The 21,469-nt window shown below is 34.1% G+C and overlaps 1 protein-coding gene across 2 annotated transcripts in view; it reads left to right on the plus strand.

The window, feature by feature from the left end:
• Positions 1 to 1,245: 1,245 nt before the first annotated feature.
• Positions 1,246 to 21,469, plus strand: part of LOC111062090 (A-kinase anchor protein 17A) — a 53,456-nt gene continuing 33,232 nt past the window's right edge. Inside the window, exons 1-3 of one of the 2 annotated variants that reach the window (XM_039435855.1) lie at positions 1,246 to 1,450; positions 13,701 to 14,041; positions 20,213 to 20,644. In XM_039435855.1, coding sequence (XP_039291789.1) covers positions 13,709 to 14,041; positions 20,213 to 20,644 — 765 coding nt within the window. In that variant the 5' untranslated portion in view covers positions 1,246 to 1,450; positions 13,701 to 13,708. Of the gene's footprint in view, positions 1,451 to 12,702; positions 14,042 to 20,212; positions 20,645 to 21,469 lie in introns of those variants that run through there. The other variant, XM_039435853.1, reaches the window with a different exon arrangement.

The following is a 21,469-nucleotide window of genomic DNA, read 5'->3' on the forward strand; positions in this document are numbered from 1 at the left end:
GCTATCTCTCTCTTGCTTTGCTCTGTTGCCAGATTCCAGGAGACTAACATGAGATCCTAGAAATTGGTATCTCTAATATCCTTCTCATGCTTGGCAGAAAAAGGCTCAACGTACACCTACGCGACTCAGGTCGAGAAGAGACTCGACTCTATAGTGAGGTCCACGTTATAATGGCAGTGGATAAAGATAGAAGAATGGCGATGCCGATTCTCTGCATTAATTTATTATATTTCTACACTGTCAAAAACATAATTGGCATCGTTGTGGACCTAGAAAAGGATAGTACCACCGGCTTTGTCGAATGATAAACTAGGATAGCAAAACCAAAGTTGATCAATTACTGTCATTATAACGTGGACCTCACTATAGTCGAGAGCATCTGTTTTCAAATGGTGACAGTCGCGGAGATTAGAATCAACTGGTCTGAGTGTCACCATTTGGAAACACATGCTCTCCACTAGAGTCGAGTCTCTTCTCGACCTGAGTCACGTAGGTGTGCGTTGAGCCTAAGTCATTGATTTAAAAATCTGGTGTGCTACACTCACACAACTTTCCTTGCTCATTGAATTGTGAGCCTCATTCTTGAATGAGAATAATTCAGAGGAATAACAAAATAATGATTGGCGGCTACAAATTTAAAACTACGATCATACTATTGTATAATATTGTTACCTACCTAGCTCATGCATGATCTACGATCATACTATTGTATAATATTGTTACTACCTCATGCTCGAGAAGGATGCTACAAAGTCCATTTCTCAAGGATGAGATGGACCCCCTGTTAGTTTCCCGAAAATGAGACTCATGCCATTTGATAGAGCTAATAAATAAACTATACAGAGTATGAATTTAAAAAAAATCGGTCAAGTCACTTTTGAGAAAATTGTGATAGAAATTCAACAAAAAACATTTTTCCCAATAGTATTACAGATTTATTTTTAGCTTATTGGCAATTTTTCTTCAGAAATGAGACTCATGTTAGTTGATAGGGCTTATAAAATAGCAGCCAACTCGAGTCTCATTTCAGCATGACAGAATACCAACAGGGTTTTGGCGGCTCACCCACATGCCTCGGCGCACAGTGAATCGCCGGGCAAACACTCATGCTCATAGTCGCATGCCTCACTCCGAGCAGACTCTTGTCGGTACTCAGCTTACCATTGAAACATTTTCCAGCACATGCGCATTACGAGAGCAAGTTGCGCTCCTTAGATGAAAGTTTCTTGTGTCATTCACCTCACAAATCACAATTTATAACCAAAAAGAAAGCTAGGCTTGTGCTAACATTTTTAATTTTAATGTTCTATTGGTTAAAGTTGGTAAATTCAATTTAACATTTTTTGGTCGAGACTGCTCCAATATTTGTGCTTTATAGTTTTTCAATTCAGACGTTGAACGTAGTGTTGTAAAAATATTGTAAGAGGTAAACAATTAGATGTGTTGAAAGGTTAGTATAAAATTTCAATAAGTTATTTATTTCGAATATTATTATTATTTAAAAATAATAATGAACATCAATATCTACAGTTGCTTAAGGTGACTTAATAATCACTTCAGTTTCTAATATTGAAACGATTTCTTCTCCAAATCTGATAATGATCAGGAATTTTGATAACCTATATTAGCAACTACAAGCTACGATTATAGTACAAAAAGCCAGAAAAAAGTTATACGCAATGTTTAAAAAACATAAAAGCTATTGAATGTTTTATTAAAGGCAAAAGGCATACGATAGTTTTTACTGTTTCAATTAAGTTAGCGTACCATACAATATTTTACCAGACTAGGCTATAACCTAATCTGTGGTTTTACCTATAGGTTAAACTTATTTTATCTTTCGGTGTAAATGTACGTCCAGTGCCAAAATACCTGTCATCAAATTTTTTGTTGGGATCGATTTAGTATTTTGAGCACAAAATCACAAAAATTAAACGGCGGTAAACTATTGTTCTTAAAATAAACTAAGTTCAAAGTACCACAATTTTACATGCATTAACCTATAAGTAGCAGCCATAAGTAGCTAAGGTTAGAAAAAGCTTTATGTTAGGAAAGCTTAGTTTAGGAAAAGCTTTAGGTTAGGAAAACTTAGATTAGAAGTATCATAATTTGATGATTTCGATATTCAAAATGGCTGCTACTTATAGTTTATTGCATGAAAAATCGTGCTACTTTGAACTTAGTTTATTTTAAAAACAATAGTGACCGCCGTTTAATTTTTGTGATTTTGTGCTCAAAATAACATACTAAATCGATCCCAACCAAAAATTTGATGACAGGTAATTTGGCACTGGACTTACACTTGGTTACACCAAGTTAGCGGGTATACCCTACAATATTTTACCAGACTAACTAAACAGTTAGATCTGTAATTTTACCTATAAACTTGTTTCATCTTTCAATCTATAAACATTGATCAGGTATTTAAGAAATTAATAATTTATTTTTTGCCAAATAACAGAAATAGTTTTACAAATGAAAATAATAATTAAAATAGGCTACAATAGTTTTTGGGTGTGACTGTATTGCTATATTGTTATTCAATAGCCTATGTTTAAAAGGTTATGCCATGAAAAGAATAAGCCTTCATGGGACTATTCGATTTGAAACGGAAAATTTATCTATAGCATCTGTCCAAGCTACTTGATTTAGTTCAAAAATTATGATAAGACAAGACAAGTTATAAACTACCTTACTAAAGTACGGTACTGAAGGAAAGACAAACACGGTACAAGTTGAATAAAAAGGATTGTGGGCAAAATCATGATCAAAATCGAGCCTTTTTTTATATTTATTTATTTTTTACCAATTCACTAGAAATTTACGAGCCTAGCTCAATATTTCAATTCATTCAGCCCCATACATTCTACACTATAGGCTAGGCTACTCTGTACCACAAACTGCTTTGCTTTCAATAAGGTATGTTCTCTATTTTAAATAATATCGAGTGACCTGGCTGGCTCAGGTCTGGTATATTCAGATCGCTCTGATCATTTTCAGAGTCTGACATGACATGACCTAACAACTGTTTTTGGGCAGCCGGGACCGACGTTAACATGTCCATCCGAAAAACGGGAGTGGCCCGAGAAAATTTGTACTGATAAGTAAAAAGGGGTCAAGTCACACAAAATGTCGATTTTGACTTTTCTACATGTTCTTATTCAGAAAAATTGTTCTTATTCATGTTCTTTCAGAAAAATTGTCCCTTTTTGGTATAAAGGATTTATACAGCAATAGACTGGCTTCTCCACACATCTGTGTAATCACTTGTCAGCTGATTTATGATGAATAATTCTTAAGTCTGATTTTTACTCTAATATTAGCGTATGAAGGAGGCTCCTTTTTCCTTTCACATTATCCTTGAAAGGCAACATTTCCTAAAACCTTCTATATACGTCGAAGCGCAATTAAGAAAGGAACATACCTGTCAAATTTCATGAAAATCTATTACCGCGTTTCGCCGTGAATGCGCAACATATCCACATTTGAACATTAAGAGTAATGCCAAACCGTCGACTTGAATCTTAGACCTCACTTCGCTCGGTCAATTAAGCTGCGTTTACACTAAAGTTATTAACAAAATACTAATAACTTAATCCTTATAGATTCTATTAGATTGAACGGAACTTGACAAACACATATGTTCATCATGTGTATGATAAGTTATGTTCAATCTAATAGAATCATGAAGGATTAAGTTATTAACATTTTGTTGATAACTTTGGTGTGAACGCAGCTTAATTGACCGAGCGAAGTGAGGTCTAAGATTCAAGTCGACGGTTTGGCATTTCTCTTAATGTTTAAATGTTCATATATTGCGCATTGACGGCGAAACGCGGTAATAGATTTTCATGAAATTTGACAGGTATGTTACTTTCTTAATTGCACGTCGACGTATATACAGGGTTTTAGGAAATTTTGCATTTCAAGGATAATATAAAAGGAAAAAGGAGCCTCCTTCATACGCCAATATTAAAGTAAAAATGAGACTATAGAATTATTCATAATAAATCAGCTGACAAGTGATTACACAGATATGTGGAGAAGCCAGTCTATTGCTGTATTTCCATAAGGTCTACAGTTTCAATCAGGTACTTGTGGATGAGAATACTGCGTGAGGTCTACTGTTCACAGAACTACTAGTATAAAAGGAAAAAGGAGCCTCCTTCATACGCCAATATTAGAGTAAAAATCAGACTATAGAATTATTCATCATAAATCAGCTGACAAGTGATTACACAGATGTGTGGAGAAGCCAGTCTATTGCTGTATTTCCATAAGGTCTACAGTTTCAATCAGGTACTTGTGGATGAAAATACTGCGTGAGGTCTACTGTTCTCAGAACTACTAGTAGGTATTGGTGAAAATGATACAAGCCAACTTAGAACTTTCAGAAAAGAAATAGGTATCGATTTGGATGATACAAGTCAACTTATTCCCTTCAAGACGCGGCAATAGGGTACTGATAGAAATGATACAAGTTAACTCAAATCAAGGTCAAAAAGGGTTAAGTCATAAAATACTTTGATACAAAGGGTTTAAGTCGTACACATTTTTGTTCACCCCTGTATAAAAAATGTCAATATGTGGGAAACCATTATTGGACACAGTAATCATATGGAGAAATAACGTAGAGCAACAATTAGTGTTCTAATACTTTCAATAATGATTCTTAAATTCATACAGGAATTTTGAACTTTGTTTTTGCTCTCTAGTCTGGGTGCAAATGTCATTCCGTCGTCATTTTTGAGTAACAGCCGTGGAAGATGTCTCCATTTCTTCGTTAGATCTAGCAGAATAAGGATCGTGATGATGATAAGTCGAAATCACAGGCAAACACCTCGGAAACAAGATGGCCGCCAACATTTTTCAGGGTTTTGCTATATCGCTTGTATTTCAATAACCGTTCAAGATATTCAACCGTTTTTTCAGATGAAAATATTTTTAAAATCTTCCTCTACAATTTATGTTCAATAAAATTTTCCTCTAAAACGCATATTTTTTCAGTTATAACCTTCAAAAGCCCAAAAAAAATTGTTTTTCTAAAGTTGTTCAAAATTCATTCCATTATAATTTTTTTTGTGCAAGAGATACAGAGAAATTTCAAATCTATGAAATTTAGAGCGTGTTTTTAACTTTGGAACGATATATCTTCATGCGCTGCACGTCAAAAAATGAGTTCTCCAGCGCCCTCCAAAGAAAACCCTGCATTATCTCTGGTGCGTTTTTCCATACCCATGAGGTAACAAGCTGGAACTATAAAATCGATTTTTTCATGACTACTTCAAGATAGAGACTTGAAAATGGTCTCAATCTCTTCCTTACAACAAGACGAATAAGAATATTGATGATGGAAACAACAAAAATTTTCGACATCATTGAAAAATGCAAGATGGCGGTCATTATTGACAGAAATTGTTATATCGCTTGTTATTCAGTTATTGTGAGAGATATCGGATTGGTTCTACCACCAAAGTGATTAGAATTAACCAAACAATGATGATCGAGAGAATCATCTCGAACACTCTATTATTTATTCAATTTCAAAAACTTAAAACATAAATTTTTCGGGGACAATATTTTACTTTCCACCCTTTATATGTATTCCCAGTAGACAAGCACTAGTATTAATGGCACAGTGTTGTAGAATCTTTCCAAAGTTTCCTATTCACGACATTTGCGCCCGGACTACTCTGAAAAATCATGAAAACTGACTTATCACCTTTAGTGTCAACTCACGCTTAGGCGACTCAGGTCGAGAAGAGACTCGACTCTAGTGGAGAGCATGTGTTCCCAAATGGAGACACTCAGACCAGTCGATTCTAGTCTCCGCGACGTCACCATTTCAAAACACATGCTCTCCACTAGAGTGAGGTCCACGTTATAATGGCAGTCTAGGATTGACAATACTGTTGCTGTCCTTTTCTATCATACAACAAAACAGATAGCGTTATCTCTTTCTTGCTTTGCAATGTTGTCTGTTTTCCAGAATATTTTATTTTTACTTTTGACAGTGACTGTACAAAAGTAGATAACTAACCATCCTATACTTCAGTTAGAGCCTACACATATAGGTTAGACCTACTCGTACCGGTATAGATAATGTTGAAAGGTTATTTCAGAATTATTTCCATTGAAATTACTCATTTTCAATAGGATTCCTACTTTCCCATTATTTTTAAAAGAAATTGAAATAGAATACCTACCAAATAACTTAATTTTTTTGTTTTGAAATTCAGATTGGTGTATCACAGCTTTTTAAATTAGCCGCCATTCAGGTTTGTATAAAAATGAAATCTGATCTCAGTTATGGAAGCAAATTTTTTAACCAAATTATGAAAAAATATATATTCTTGATTAATTTGACATTAAATTGATTATTTTATCAAGGAAATGATAATTATTATTAGATCAAATTTAATGAGATGAATTGAGTAACAGCTGTGTACACTCAGTGGCAAAATGGAGAGACTTGGCAACGTTTTTCTCCCATCTTTCTGCACTGCAATTATAACGAGGACCTCACTATAGAGTCGAGTCTCTTCTCGACCTGAGTCGCCTAAGTGTGAGTTGAGCCTTATACTTATCAGTACAGAAATATCTTGCCCTATTCGAACACAAGCCTGACATATGGAGCCAGCATCTTATCCACTCGACTATGGCATAGTATAAAACAATCTCATCTTATAAATTTCTCTCTAACTTAGGCCACTCCCTCTTCCCTCTATTTTAAATTGTTGGAACCTAATCTTTATTTATAAATTGATAGATACAATATAATTCTCAACTATGAATGATTGGAAGAGGAACAACAGGCTTGAAGCCCAAAACTGTTCCTTTCCCAAATTTAGATAGAAATTGTCCAAAAATAGGTTTTGTTTACACTTCATGATTTTCAAGTCCAAAATATTTATAAACCAGGAATTTATAATTTAGAAAAGTTGAAAATCAAATTAAATAAGAATACTTCACCAAATCAGCACTGATAACTGAAACATACTGAAGCCTACAGTATAAACAGGCTGTTCGCTTAACGCCAACGGCTCGTGCGTAAACGTTTCTTTCGGTGCAGCAAACTGTCCTTTTGCGCAATAGTTGCACAAATAACTATTTTCAATAATTTCAGACAGTTGACAGTTTGCGCACGTATTTCACATTAAATTTTTCCTACAGTTACCATTGATATGAGAAGTGGTTGATTATGGGTAAAATGATGGCTGAAATCCATCAAATGTTTGTCTGTATAATTTTTTATTAACAATTTTAATTTATTTTTAACTTGATAATCCAATTAAAAATCAATAATCGATAATTTATTCAAATTAAAAATTAAATTAATTTGAAAATTTGAATAACTTTGAGTAAATCTTAATTTCTAAATAGTTTTTCAACCAATCAATTTATGAATGAAAAAAATATTATTTGAAATAATGAATAATTAATAATATTCAAAATGTATAATTTAATGAGTTCTCATTTTTATTTATTTGAAAATCAGAAAAAATATAGATAAAACAAATTCGCATTCAAAATACACGCCAACAATGTCAACAGCTGATTGGGATGGCTGCAAATAATATGCAAAGTATTAAAAGTAGGTACGCAAAGTAATACTTTGCGCACTAGAGCGGAATAGTGATTCTTTGCGTTCTGTATTCAGTCACTTGAATACAGTCACTTTTCAAGGTAACTGTAGGAAAATATAATTTATTGTTTAATAAATATAATTGATTATTTTAAACGAGAATGAACCGTTAATATTGCATCAATAAATCTGTATCAGCTACCGTCTATAGACGATAGGCAACAGAAGATCGGCAACGTTTTTCTCGTATCTTTCTTTACTGCCATTATAACGTGGACCTCATATAGTGTGATTAGTTTGAAAATTCAAAAAATGTATCCCCATATCGTTCATAAATAAAAACGTAGCATTTTTTGTAAATTCGATAACTAGTTTATTTTGGCATAAATCGCGAAAAAACGCATATTAGAACAAAGCCAATGATGTACTGAATGTATTAAAAAAACTCGAATGGAAATTCCAAAACCTGCTATGATCTGGAAAGAAAACGGAGTTAAGCTGGGTTTACACCAAAGTTATTAACAAAATGTTATTAACTTAATCCTTATAGATTCTATTGAATTGAATATAACACTTATCATACACATGATGAACATATGTGTTTGTCAAGTTCCGTTCAATCTAATAGAATCTATAAATATTAACGCTATGAGGATTACGTTATTAACACTTTGTTAATAATTTGGTGTAAAGCCAGTTTTAGCACTTTCAACAACCCATAACTCGCTTATTAGACCACTTAAAAATTTCAGTTGCCACTTTTTCTCACTCTTATAATGATCTTAACAATTATATTATAAAAGATTATCCAATTAAAAAAAAATTGTACTGAACAACCTTGAAGCCCAAAACTATACCTTTCCCAAATTTAGATAGAAATTGTCCAAAAATAGGTTATGTTTACACTTCATGATTTTTGAGTCCAAAATATTTATAAACTAGGCATTTAGAATTTAGAAAAGTTGAGAACCAAATTAAATAAGAATACTTTACTAAATGACCACTAATAACTGAAAAATACTGTATTTTTAAATACTGTATTGAAAATTTTAAACTTGAAATATAGTTCAGTCACTATGCATTGATTGATTGGTACATGCAATTTATATTGTAGTTCTGATTTTTTAATATATTATTTGGGTACATAAGAGAAGTCATGAACCAATTTCTTCATGCAAAATTTCCTTGTGCTAGATACAGGATGGCCAAAAACCTCGTATTTTCGGCTCATTTTCCAGTTTCCAGCTATTTCTGCCAAATCTCGTAATCAGACAGAAAAATATACTCTCGCCTTTTTTTAGATTATAAAGTTCTTAATAAAATGAGATCAAACTTGAATTTTAAAAAACACTTTTGAAGTGAAAATATACTTACTTTTGTAGTGACGATCGTTTCGACCTGTTGTTGGTCGAACAACGTCATTCCCACAGTCTGATGATGACCAACAACATGTCGAAACGATCGTCACTACAAAAGTAAGTGTATTTTCACTTCAAAAGTGTTTTTTTAAATTCAAGTTTAGTTTTAACAGTGAAAAAGTATGGATATACAACAGAGTAAAATGAGATCATTCAGAACCTTCTATCTCCAATGAGTACTGAGTTATGATTTTTCAAAAATGAGTGAAATTTGAAGAAAAAATGAATTTTAGTTTTTGATCAACAATATCTTCCGATTGTTACCATTTAGATGTATAATTCAAAATTTTTCACAATACAAGGAGCATTGTTGTCAGGTGTACCTGGAAATCTATATAAGATAGAGCTCTTTACCTAATCTTAGATTGTAGAGCACAAAAATACGCCCAGAGGGATCTTGAATTATACATCTAAATGGAAACAGTCGGGAGATATTGTTGATCAAAAACTAAAATTTATCAAAATTGATTTTTTCTTCAAATTCCACTCATTTTTGAAAAATCATAACTCAGTACTCATTGGAGATAGAGAGTTCCGAATGATCTCATTTTGTTCAGAATTTTATAATCTGAAAAAAAAGGCGCGCGTAAATTTTTCTGTCTGATTACGAGATTTGGCAAAAATAGCTGAAAACTGGAAAATGAGCCGAAAATACGAGGTTTTTGGGCCATCCTGTATCTAGCACAAGGAAATTTTGCATGAAGAAATTGGTTCTGGACTTCTCTTATGTACCCAAATAATATATTAAAAAATCAGAACTACAATATAAATTGCAAGCACACTCCCTTTTTTATGTCTATATTGACTGGAATAATATCCTAGTCCATTTTTTTACACTCAATGAGAAATAACCTATTATAGCGTACAACAGATGCTTGGTAATTGCTTATGATTTATAATCTCTAATATAGTTTGTAATATTGACGTGGCCAATACAAATTGTAAAGTGTTTGTCTGTGGCAATAAATTGATTTGATTATTATTAAACGAAAATCCAATGCTGTAATTCACCCCGAACACTTTTCTACAGCAAATATTGACAACAGGGTAAACAGCTAGATGGAAATTCGATGAGCGCTACTATTCAAAAATTATTTGTCAGCCCGGGAATCGAACCCAGTACCTCCTAATTGCCGGAAATGAATGCTTACCCTTACACCAAACTGACAATGTCTGGATAGCAGCGCTCATTTTAATGCTCAATTACATATCACTTAAGGCTGTGCAAAGGCTAAAAATAAACTTTCTACTGGTGATATTTTTTAAAGTTTTTCTATTTGTTTATCATCAAGCTATCAAAATGAAAAAGTTTTCTTAGGAAAACATTTTTTTCCCGATCATTACTTTCTGCGCCTAAAGTTAAAATTCTTGAGACAGAACATTTAAAATTCGGTAAGAGATAAATCCATGAGATTCAGAGGATAAATTCTTCATGGTATTGACGATTGAATGAAACAAACATTTTCTGAAAATGTCAATTTTTTTAAATTGAATAACTTTCTCAAAAATTAATATTTTCAAAACATTTTTGTTCTATTAAATCAACAATACCATGAAGAATCTATCCTCTGAATCTCATGGATTTTTCTCTTACCGAATTTTAAATGTTCTGTCTCAAAAATTTGAACTTTAGGCGCTCATATCTCAAAAAGTAATGATCGGAAAAAATGTTTCCCTGAGAAAACTTTTCCATTTTGATAGCTTGATGATATACAAATCGAAAAAAATTAAAAAATATCACCATTAGAAAGTTTATTTTCAGCCTTTGCACAGCCTTAAGTGATGTAATTGAGCATTAAAATGAGCGCTGCTATCCAGACATTGTCAGTTTGGTGTAAGGGTAAGCATTCCTGACCGGCAATTAGGAGGTACTGAGTTCAATTCCTGGGCTGACAAATAATTTTTGAATAGTAGCGCTCGTCGATTTTTCATCTAGCTGTTTACCCTGCTATCAATATTTGCAGTAGCAGAAGTCTTCGGGGTGAATTTAATTTGGATTTTTGTTTAATAATAAAATTGTTAAATTGTAAAGTGTTTGTGGCAATAAAATGATGCAATTTGATGCCAGTATGTCAATAAATATTTTTTTCAATTTTAGAAACGACAATGAGTTGCTCTTCTAATTTAATTTTAAATTGTTGTTTTACTAATCTTATATCTAGTTACAGATATTTCAGCATTTTCTCTGAAACTGATAACGTCGCTCAGGTTTCATGCTATTTTATCTGGATTCGCCATCCTAAAGTGATCTGAAGCAACAACGATATAAAAGTTGCATTATCACGAAATAATGTGTAATTTCTCCCTCTGTGATGTGGTGCGTTTTGTTTTTGAAAGGAAGAATGGAAACCGCCGTGAAATCGGAAGAAGGAATCGACGTGGAAGAAGGAGGAATCGACTTGGAAGAAGGAGAAATCGACTAGGAAGAAGAAGAGGAATTGGTTGAAGGAAGAGTGGAAACGAGGATCGCCGTGAAATTGGAAGAAATCGACGTGAAAGAAGGAGGAGAAATTGGCCTTGAAAGGAGAAATCGACTTGGAAGAAGAAGAAATCGACGTGAAAGAAGAAAAGGAACTGGTTGAAGGAAGATCTACACTCCAGCATCGTTTTGCCGTCTTCGAACTAGATTACTAGTTGCAAATCTTATCTTCCATAAAAATTAACATTCAAAGCGCATCGACATGTAAAAATTGGTGCAGCTCAATCTTGGAAAACTCGTTTCCTGCCTCTTAGAATCGCCTTGTTACTGGTTCGACATTCAAAACAAACAATCATTCGAATTATTACAAATACTCAGGTCTTCATTCACATTTCAGTCAGTAAAAAAGACTAACTTGTTACTTCTGTTGTCTTCAACATAATCTGCTGACTGGAGAATCGTCATCGTGTTGTTGGAGAATCGTCAGAGGAAAATCGTCAACTGGAGAATCGTCAGAGGAAAATCGTCAACTGGAGAATCGTCACCGTGTTGTCGGAGAATCGTCAGAGGAAAATCGTCAACTGGAGAATCGTCAGAGGAAAATCGTCAACTGGAGAATCGTCACCGTGTTGTCGGAGAATCGTCAGAGGAAAATCGTCAACTGGAGAATCGTCAGAGGAAAATCGTCAACTGGAGAATCGTCACCGTGTTGTCGGAGAATCGTCAGAGGAAAATCGTCAACTGGAGAATCGTCATCGTGTTGTCGGAGAATCGTCAGAGGAAAATCGTCAACTGGAGAATCGTCACCGTGTTGTCGGAGAATCGTCAGAGGAAAATCGTCAACTGGAGAATCGTCATCGTGTTGTCGGAGAATCGTCAGAGGAAAATCGTCAACTGGAGAATCGTCATCGTGTTGTCGGAGAATCGTCAGAGGAAAATCGTCAACTGGAGAATCGTCACCGTGTTGTCGGAGAATCGTCAGAGGAAAATCGTCAACTGGAGAATCGTCACCGTGTTGTCGGAGAATCGTCAGAGGAAAATCGTCAACTGGAGAATCGTCATCGTGTTGTCGGAGAATCGTCAGAGGAAAATCGTCAACTGGAGAATCTTCATCGACTGGACAATCGACAATCATCCCTTGAATGAGGGTTTCCACAGCTCTGGCCGTTATCTAAGGTGTGTGTTGGACGCTGATCTTAAACATCAAGAATTAGTAAACGCTATTGAAATCTTCAAAACCATTTACCTCTGAGAATATTGTGATACCAGAGACGTATCCATAAGGATAAACTGTTTGAAACATAATTCATTTTTCAGTGATTGTCTAAATGATATGAGAATATGATTGTGTGTGTAGGACGCGGATCTTAAACATCAAGAATTAGTAAACCCTATTCAAATTCTCAAATCCAATTACCTCTGAGAATATTGTGATACCAGAGACTATACATAAGGATAAACTGTTTGAAACATAATTCATTTTTCAGTGATTGTCTAAATGATATGAGAATATGTGTGTGTAGGACGCGGATCTTAAACATCAAGAATTAGTAAACCCTATTCAAATTCTCAAATCCAATTACCTCTGAGAATATTCGGATACCAGAGACTATACATAGTGTAAACTGTTAATTAAAGACTAAACTATTATCAGGATAAACTGTTTACTGGCAATTACTTCTCCTGGGATAGGAGAATATTCTGTTCATAAGGCTAGACTGTTTGAAACATAATTCATTTTTCAGTTATGTATTTACTTGTCTACATGATATGGGAATAGTATAAAAAATATATTTGTGTATTGTTCGAATTTCTTGGGTTAGCTGTAAAATTAACTGTACGGTGTGGAGGTTATTTGGGTTAGTGGTCGAACTGCCTGTAATTCAACTGTTTGTAGAATGATTGGGTTAGTGTTCGACGTTTCTGATTTACCAGCCAAAAATGAACGTAATCAGCCAACAATGAACATAATTAGCCAACAATGAACATAATTCAACTGTTTGTAGAGGAATTGTGTTAGTTTTCAACATTTTTGATTGACCCAGCCAAATGAACGTAATCAGCCAACAATGAACATAATTGAACTGTTTCTAGAGTAATTGGGTTAATGAACGTTTTCAACTATCAACGTTTTCAACGATCAACGTCTTCAACGTTCAACGTTTTCAGTTGAAGTGGCAAAAATGAACGTGATCCAACTGTATGTAGCGTAGTGTGTTTGTAGTTTTCGGTGGAACGGCTAAAATGCACTTAATTCAACTGTAAATTGTTTGTTAAGTGTCAAAGATGGATGTGATTCAAGCCTGCACAGACACCAGTGATTTGGTGCAGCTGTTTTGTCCCAACAAGCTCCACCTGAAGCCGATTGCACGCCTCAATATATCCGTGCAAATTCCAACAACCAAGCTGCCCGGTAAGACGATATCCAACACCGAGGTGATGGACAAACTGAAGTACTGGGCGGTCCCGGACGAGTTCACATCCCTCAGGGTCACCAAGAGCACGCTGGAGTTCATCAGATTCGAGGCAGAGATCGAGAGCAGGGGCAAGTTGACGGCGGTGCTGGCGCGGTTGGACGGCAGATCGATCAAGATATCAGGCTTCAGCGAGTCATTGAAGGTGAGTCATTTAGGCTAATGTAAAAAAAATATCGACCCAATCCCAAGAAGAAATTGAGGAACAATTGTCACCTGGTCATATAGGACATATATTTATCTCATATATCTCATGAATCATATATTTATCTCATACTAGCCGTCAGGCTCGCTTCGCTCGCCATATCCGTGTATCCGTGTTGGCAATATTTTAACTCTAAGGGTGGTTTTTAAGGGTTTGAAATTCGTCTTTTAGCATGTATATTCTTCTTATTCTGTTAATTATAATTGAAAAATGTCCATACCATATGTTAATATAGAACTATGATCTAGAGAGAGTTCCTCTTCGAAACAGTTGTTAACTGGTAACTGAATTAATAACTTTGTCAGGTTGGCATTAAGTTGAGTTGACTGGATCCAAGACTAATAAGTTGGATCCCCGACTGGATCGTCCAAGAATGAGATCAGCGGGCTCGCTTCGCTCGCCTGCATTTTTCATTTAAGCATTTTTATCATATGTTAGGGGACGATCCAGTCGGGGGTCCAGACTAAACGGATATGGCGAGCGAAACGAGCCCGACGGCTAGTAATATAATATTCCCAGGAATAGCTCTGATTGAAGTAGCAGTGCCCAATAAATTTTTCCGCGATAAATGCATTTCAATCTTCAACTTGGTACCAACCCAACAAAGTCAACTCAACTTAATGCCAACCTGACAAAGTTATTAATTCAGTTACCAGTTAACAACTGTTTCGAAGAGGAACTCTCTCTAGATCATAGTTCTATATTAACATATGGTATGGACATTTTTCAATTATAATAAACAGAATAAGAAGAATAATCATGCTAAAAGACGAATTTCAAACCCTTAAAAACCACCCTTAGAGTTGAAATATTGCCAAAAGATTTCTTAGTGCGCCTCTAAAGGGCCAACTGAACATACCTACCAAATTTGAACGTTTTTGGTCCGGTAGATTTTTAGTTCTGCGAGTGAGTGAGTGAGTCAGTCAGTCAATCAGTGAGTGAGTGCCATTTCGCTTTTATATATATAGATTGATCAAGGGCCCGTTTCACAAAGGTACAAGTTGGTTACAAGTCTTGTTGCCAACCATGGTTTTGGAGAACAGCTGATTACTAGCGTTTCAGAAAAGCAGAATTATTGTAAACTTGTAGTTACAATGAATTTCTACAAGTTTACAAGTGATTTGCTTGTTACGAACAAGTGTTTCACAAAGATTTTCATTGTAGCCAACAATTTTTGTCGAAATTACTTGTTCGTAACTATGAAATTTCTACCGAAGTGGAAAGCTATGTAAAGGATTTACAAGTGATCATTAAAATGATTTTAAATATTCAATAAATATTTCTAATAATCAAAAATCCCCTATATTCCTCTAAAATTCATTATTTGGAAAATATATGCATCAGGAAATTGAATTTAATAAATTTCCTAAATAGTTATTAATGTGTTACCTCTTAGGTTATGTGTACTATAGTATATATAGTATACATTATATATATATATATAATATATATATATATATATATATATATATATATATATATATATATAGTACATTTTATATATATAAACAGAGTACATAATAGCACCTACTGTGTAGGTTATAAATTCAGCAATAAATGAAGTTAGACTGTACATAAAATATTATATTGCTTTCAAATATTCTCAAAGTAATTATTGAAAAGTACAAGTAACTTTTATAAGGATGAAAAAAGGAAATCATCATGAAAATAGGTTATGTTCACTATTGAAGTACTTGCAGACTTGTAAAATTGTAAACTTGTAGATCATAAATTTTTGTGAAACGTGAGTACTTGTAAACTTGTAACTACAAGTACTTGTTCGTAACCATGGTTGATAACAATACTTGTACCTTTGTGAAATAGGCCCCAGGATTTTAGAGTTTTTTAATTAAAAGTTCAATGAACAGTATTTTTGTCTTTGAACAATCTTTGTCATCGACAGAAAGATTGTTTATTTTATTTGTTGTCAATATTAACGTAGCTTTTCTTTGTTTCTAATAACAAACGTGCCGCTTGTGCGACAGATAAAAATATGTACTTGAAATGTCTTTCATGTTTGGCATTGACTGAGTTTATATTAATACCCAAAATTTAGCTTTTGGGCAGAGCTCGTTCGTTAGGACTGTGAGTAAAGTCCGGTTGATCCAGTGAAGAAGGCTAGATTTCGTTTCGTTTTATAATACAGTTATTCTGTCACAGATCGGGCAGTTTAAAAATAATTGTATTATTAAGGGAGATGAGTTCTGAGCCTAATCATTGGTGCAGTTAAATTTTGGGTATTAATATAAACTCAGTCAATGCCAAACATGAAAGCCATTTCAAGTACATATTTTTATCTGTCGCACAGGCGACTCTGTTTGTTATTAGAAACAAAGAGAAGCTACGTTAATATTGACAACAAATAAAATAAACAATCTTTCTGTCGATGACAAAGATTGTTCAAAGACAAAAGTACTGTTCATTGAACTTTTAATTAAAAAAACTCTAAAATCCTGATCAATATGAGATAAATATATGATTCATATATATTTCCCATATGTCCAGGTGACACAATTCAAAAAAAAACCTTCCAGTTTTAACAAAATATTTGAAAGGAAATAATCTAATAATAGAAATCTGATCTGATAAAATAGATCTAGTAGATCAATCTAGATTTCAGGCTTCAGCGAGTCACTTAAGTAGTCATTTAATTTAGAAATATCGGCCCAATCCCAAGAAGAAATTGAGGAACAATCCAAAATAAACCATTTAGTTTTGACAAAATATTATATATATATATATATATATAGGGTGTCCCACGAAAGGTGTACAGCCAAATACCATAGATTTTACATTGAATTTGCAACAAAAAATATCCAGTAAAATTGCCTTATTTTACCTTACTTTTCGAGATATTTAGATTTTTCGATATTTTTGAAAAACGTTAATAACTAGAAAACTATCAGTCAAAATCTAATTGCAAGGACATGGTTGGAAAGAAGAAGAAATTTCCAATAAGATTCATATAATTTGTTCCTTTGTTTGACGTTTTTGAACCTTTTATAAGCGTTCAAAGTTGAAAAATGTACATTCGTCGAGTTCAAATCCAAATTTCAAACAGTTTGAACACTAATAAAAAGTTCAAAAACGTGAAATAAGGGAACAAATTATATGAATCTTATTGGAAATTTCTCCCTCTTTCCAACCATGTCCTTGCAATTAGATTTTGACTAATAGTTTTCTAGTTATTGACGTTTTTCAAAAATATCTCGAAAAGTAAGGTCGATATAAGAAAATTTTACTGGACATTTTTTGTTGCAAATTCAATGTAGAGTCCATGGTCTTCGGCTGTTACACCTTTCGTGGGGCACCCTGTTTAATAAATAAAACCCAAACAAAACCAACTTTGTAACTTTTACAGCTCAGCAAAGGGAAAATCCCGTGATTGAAATTAACAATAGAGAAATATCAAGGTTTAGCTTTTCTAAGTTCTTAGGCTCAGCCATCGATCAGCACTTAAAATGGACAGATCTTGCAGCAAAGGTGTTATAAAGAATATCGAGTGGTGTGTACGCTCTTAAAAGGATGTATTTTTCTTGTAATCAAGATACTCTCAAAACTATTTATTTTGCATACATCCATTCAATTTTTTTTTTTTGAATTTTCTATATGGAGCAACCACAAACAAAAACATGGACTAAATTTTAAAAATTCAAAAAACAGTTATTAGAGTAATTTTTAAAATTGAATTATAATTAGATAATTATAATTATTAGATTACATTTTCCCCCTTTAGGCTGGTTACAGGACTCGACCGACCGTCAGTGCGTACGTCAGTCGCGCTTGCCTTTTCCATAGAGATTCCATGTATCCGTACAGAGCAGGACTGACGGCACGCATGCGCACGGTCAGGACCATGCGCTTTACAGTGCATACGAAAACCATCGGTCGAGCTCTTGCGCATCCGTTCCATCAGTCGACTGACGCGCTATTGAAGCAAATAGAAGCTTTCAGAGCTGTACTGATCAGTAGCCCGATCGCAATAATAATCAATGTGCTGATACCTCTGCTCGACAATCAGCTGATATTGAATTGAATAGCATAATGAATGAATTCGATTAATAGTGTCATTTCAATTCAGAGTTTTTCTATACATTTCTTCAATCATTTATAAATTTTAAATTAGAAAAATCATATATTATTATTATATTATTATTATTATTATTATTATTATTATTATTATTATTATTATTATGTACATTTATTTGATCCCTAGCTTAAAGTGACTGCAAGTATTCCTGACTGCAATAATGTAAATATAGTACTGAATTCCCCTTGAAATGCTCTTTTGGTGACCATCGGGTGAACTTGATATCTTCGTCTTTTAATCTTTCGTTTACGAAGATAATAAGCTGCAATTAAACAATCTGTAAACGCGTCCATTTTGTTAGTTGAAAAAACTGATGTATGGATGCGTATGGAAAGGATGGTACATACGCACTGACGGTCGGTCGAGCTCTGTAACCGGCCTCAAGGATAATAACAGTGTATATCCTTTACGTGTTTGAGACAATTTTATGTATTAAGAAAGACCTTGACAAATCTCCTCTGGAAACTAGGACACTGTCATGAATATCAAACAAGAAACAGAGATTAGTTATTCTCATCAAAATATTTCTAAGAGAGATTTTAAAAGAAATATAAACCAGCTAAAAAGATTAATCCTTAGACAGACGTAGTTTTATAAACAGAAGCCTTCCTACATTGGGGAAACATTTTACAATTGTTTGCCCCCGAAATTCAAGAACAGGAAAACGATGTTGAATTTAAAAATAGACTAAAAGATTTCCTAACAAAATTAACCCCTTTACAGTGTTGAGAAATTCTATACAACATAATTTCTTGCTTTTTATTGTATTATTTCATAATATTCTGTGATAAAGTAAAATTTGTTTATTTTATTGTATGTGACACTATTCAATGTACTATATCCTATTATATTAAGCGAGCAATTTATGTATAATTATCTGTTTATATTTTCATATCTGGTTATTCATGTTCAACGGATCTCGAAAACGGCTCTAACGATTTTCACGGAATTTGGAACATAGTAGGTTTATGATATGAAAACTCGATTGCACTAGGTCTCATCCTTGGGAAAACTCGCTGAACGACATTAAAAGGATAATTCATCCTTGGCTGAAACAGCTGAGACTTTCGTCGTCTGTGGATAGTAAAACGTGAGCGAGTGATTCTGTAGAAAATAGAGAATTGTATTCTGTTTATCAATAAAATATCGGGTCACCGAGCTTCGCTCGTTATTTTTATTTATTGATAAACAGAACACAATTATCTAAAATGATCGTGTTTATATTTTACAGCTGGCTATACGTCAGCTTATGAATTTTGGGGATACAATATTTTGATTTTCCACAGAATCACTCGCTCACTTTTTACTATCCACAGACGACGAAAGTCTCAGCTGTTTCAGCCAAGGATGAATTATCCTTTTAATGTCGTTCAGCGAGTTTTCCCAAGGATGAGACCTAGTGCAATCGAGTTTTCATATCATAAACCTACTATGTTCCAAATTCCGTGAAAATCGTTAGAGCCGTTTTCGAGATCCGTTGAACATGAATAACCAGATATGAAAATATAAACAGATAATTATATAAAATTGCTCGCTTAATATAATAGGATATAGTACATTGAATAGTGTCACATACAATAAAATAAACAAATTTTACTTTATCACAGAATATTATGAAATAATACAATAAAAAGCAAGAAATTATGTTGTATAGAATTTTTCAACACTGTAAAGGGTTTAATTTTGTTAGGAAATCTTCTAGTCTATTTTTAAATTTAACATCGTTTTCCTGTTCTTGAATTTCGGGGGCAAACAATTGTAAAATGTTTCCCCAATGTAGGAAGGCTTATGTTTATGAAACTCCAGATTATGTCTGTCGTAAGAATTAATCTTTTTAGCTGGTTTATATTTCTTTTCAATCTTTCTTGGAAATATTTTGATAAGAATAACTGATCCCTGTTTCTTGTTAATATAATAGGATTATTTAGATATGTTTTTCACCCAGGAACAATGCCCTAGAGTAGGGAGTTCGTAAACACCCTGTATATTATTTGAATAAAGATATTTGAATTGAATTGAAGGTTCGCGCCGCAGAAGCTCCACCCGACTTCCCCACGAGACACGCGTGGGACTCCTACTTCCGCGACGCCAAGCACATGAACGAGATGAAACCCGGCGAGCGACCCGACACCGTCAAACTCTCCAATCTGCCCTGCAAGTGGTTCACCACTCGTAGTGACCCGTCGCAACCCAGCGAGTACATCGTGAAGAAGGTTTTCGAACAGTACGGAGAAGTTAGAGGGGTTGATATTCCTCTAGTTGACCCCTATCGAAGGCGCATGCGCTCCAATATCTCTGGTATCTCTATGTTTTCGCACAGTGAGAGCGCAGTCTTCGACGCCTATGTTCAGTTCAAGGAGTATGTGGCGTTCGTGAAGGCGATGGATGCCTTTAGAGGAAAAAAACTCGTGCATATGCCGGAGCCTGGGAATGCTTTCTCGGCTACCATCAAGGTTAGTGTTTCTACTCTTCCTAAATATTTTTTTAAAGATGATTCATTCCGAGCTGTGATGTATAAGGGAAGCAGACTAAAAAATAACTCCATAAGCCGTAATGTTAACATATGTACCTTTTTCTAGAGATCTATCCAACCGATCAACCTGATATTTTGAACACTAAATAAAAATACATTTTTTCATACTTTAGAACAAGCTTTTTAGTTTTTAACCATTTTTTCACCAAATATGATTTATTTTCTGTGTTTTCGAGCAGTAATTCAGAAAAAATCATATTTGGCGAAAAAATGGTTGAAAACTAAAAAGCTTGTGCTAAAGTATGTAAAAAGGTCAGTTATTCAGCGTTCAAGTTATCAGGTTGATCGGTTGGATAGATCTCTAGAAAAAGGTACATATGTTAACATTACGGCTTATGGAGTTATTTTTGGTCTGCTCCCCTTTTAACACATTTTTTTCATATATTTCACACGACATGCAGTCAATAGTCAAAATTATTGACCGAGCGAAGTGAGGTCTAAGATTCAAGTCGACGGATTGGCATTCTCTTAATGTTTAAATGTTTATATGTTGCGCATTTACGGCGAAACGCGGTAATAGATTTTCATGAAATTTGACAGGTATGTTCCTTTTTAAATTGCACGTCGACGTATATACAAGGTTTTTATACAATCATATGTTTTCTTTACAGTCGAGTATGTTTCCTAGTTCCGAATTAGGCTCAACTCACACTTAGGCGACTCAGGTCGAGAAGAGACTCGACTCTAGTGGAGAGCATGTGTTTTTAAATGGTGACATACGCGGAGACTAGAATCGACTGGTCTG

The sequence above is a fragment of the Nilaparvata lugens genome, chromosome 9 (assembly GCF_014356525.2).
Source record: "Nilaparvata lugens isolate BPH chromosome 9, ASM1435652v1, whole genome shotgun sequence".
In the NCBI taxonomy this organism is placed as follows: Eukaryota; Metazoa; Arthropoda; class Insecta; order Hemiptera; family Delphacidae; genus Nilaparvata; species Nilaparvata lugens.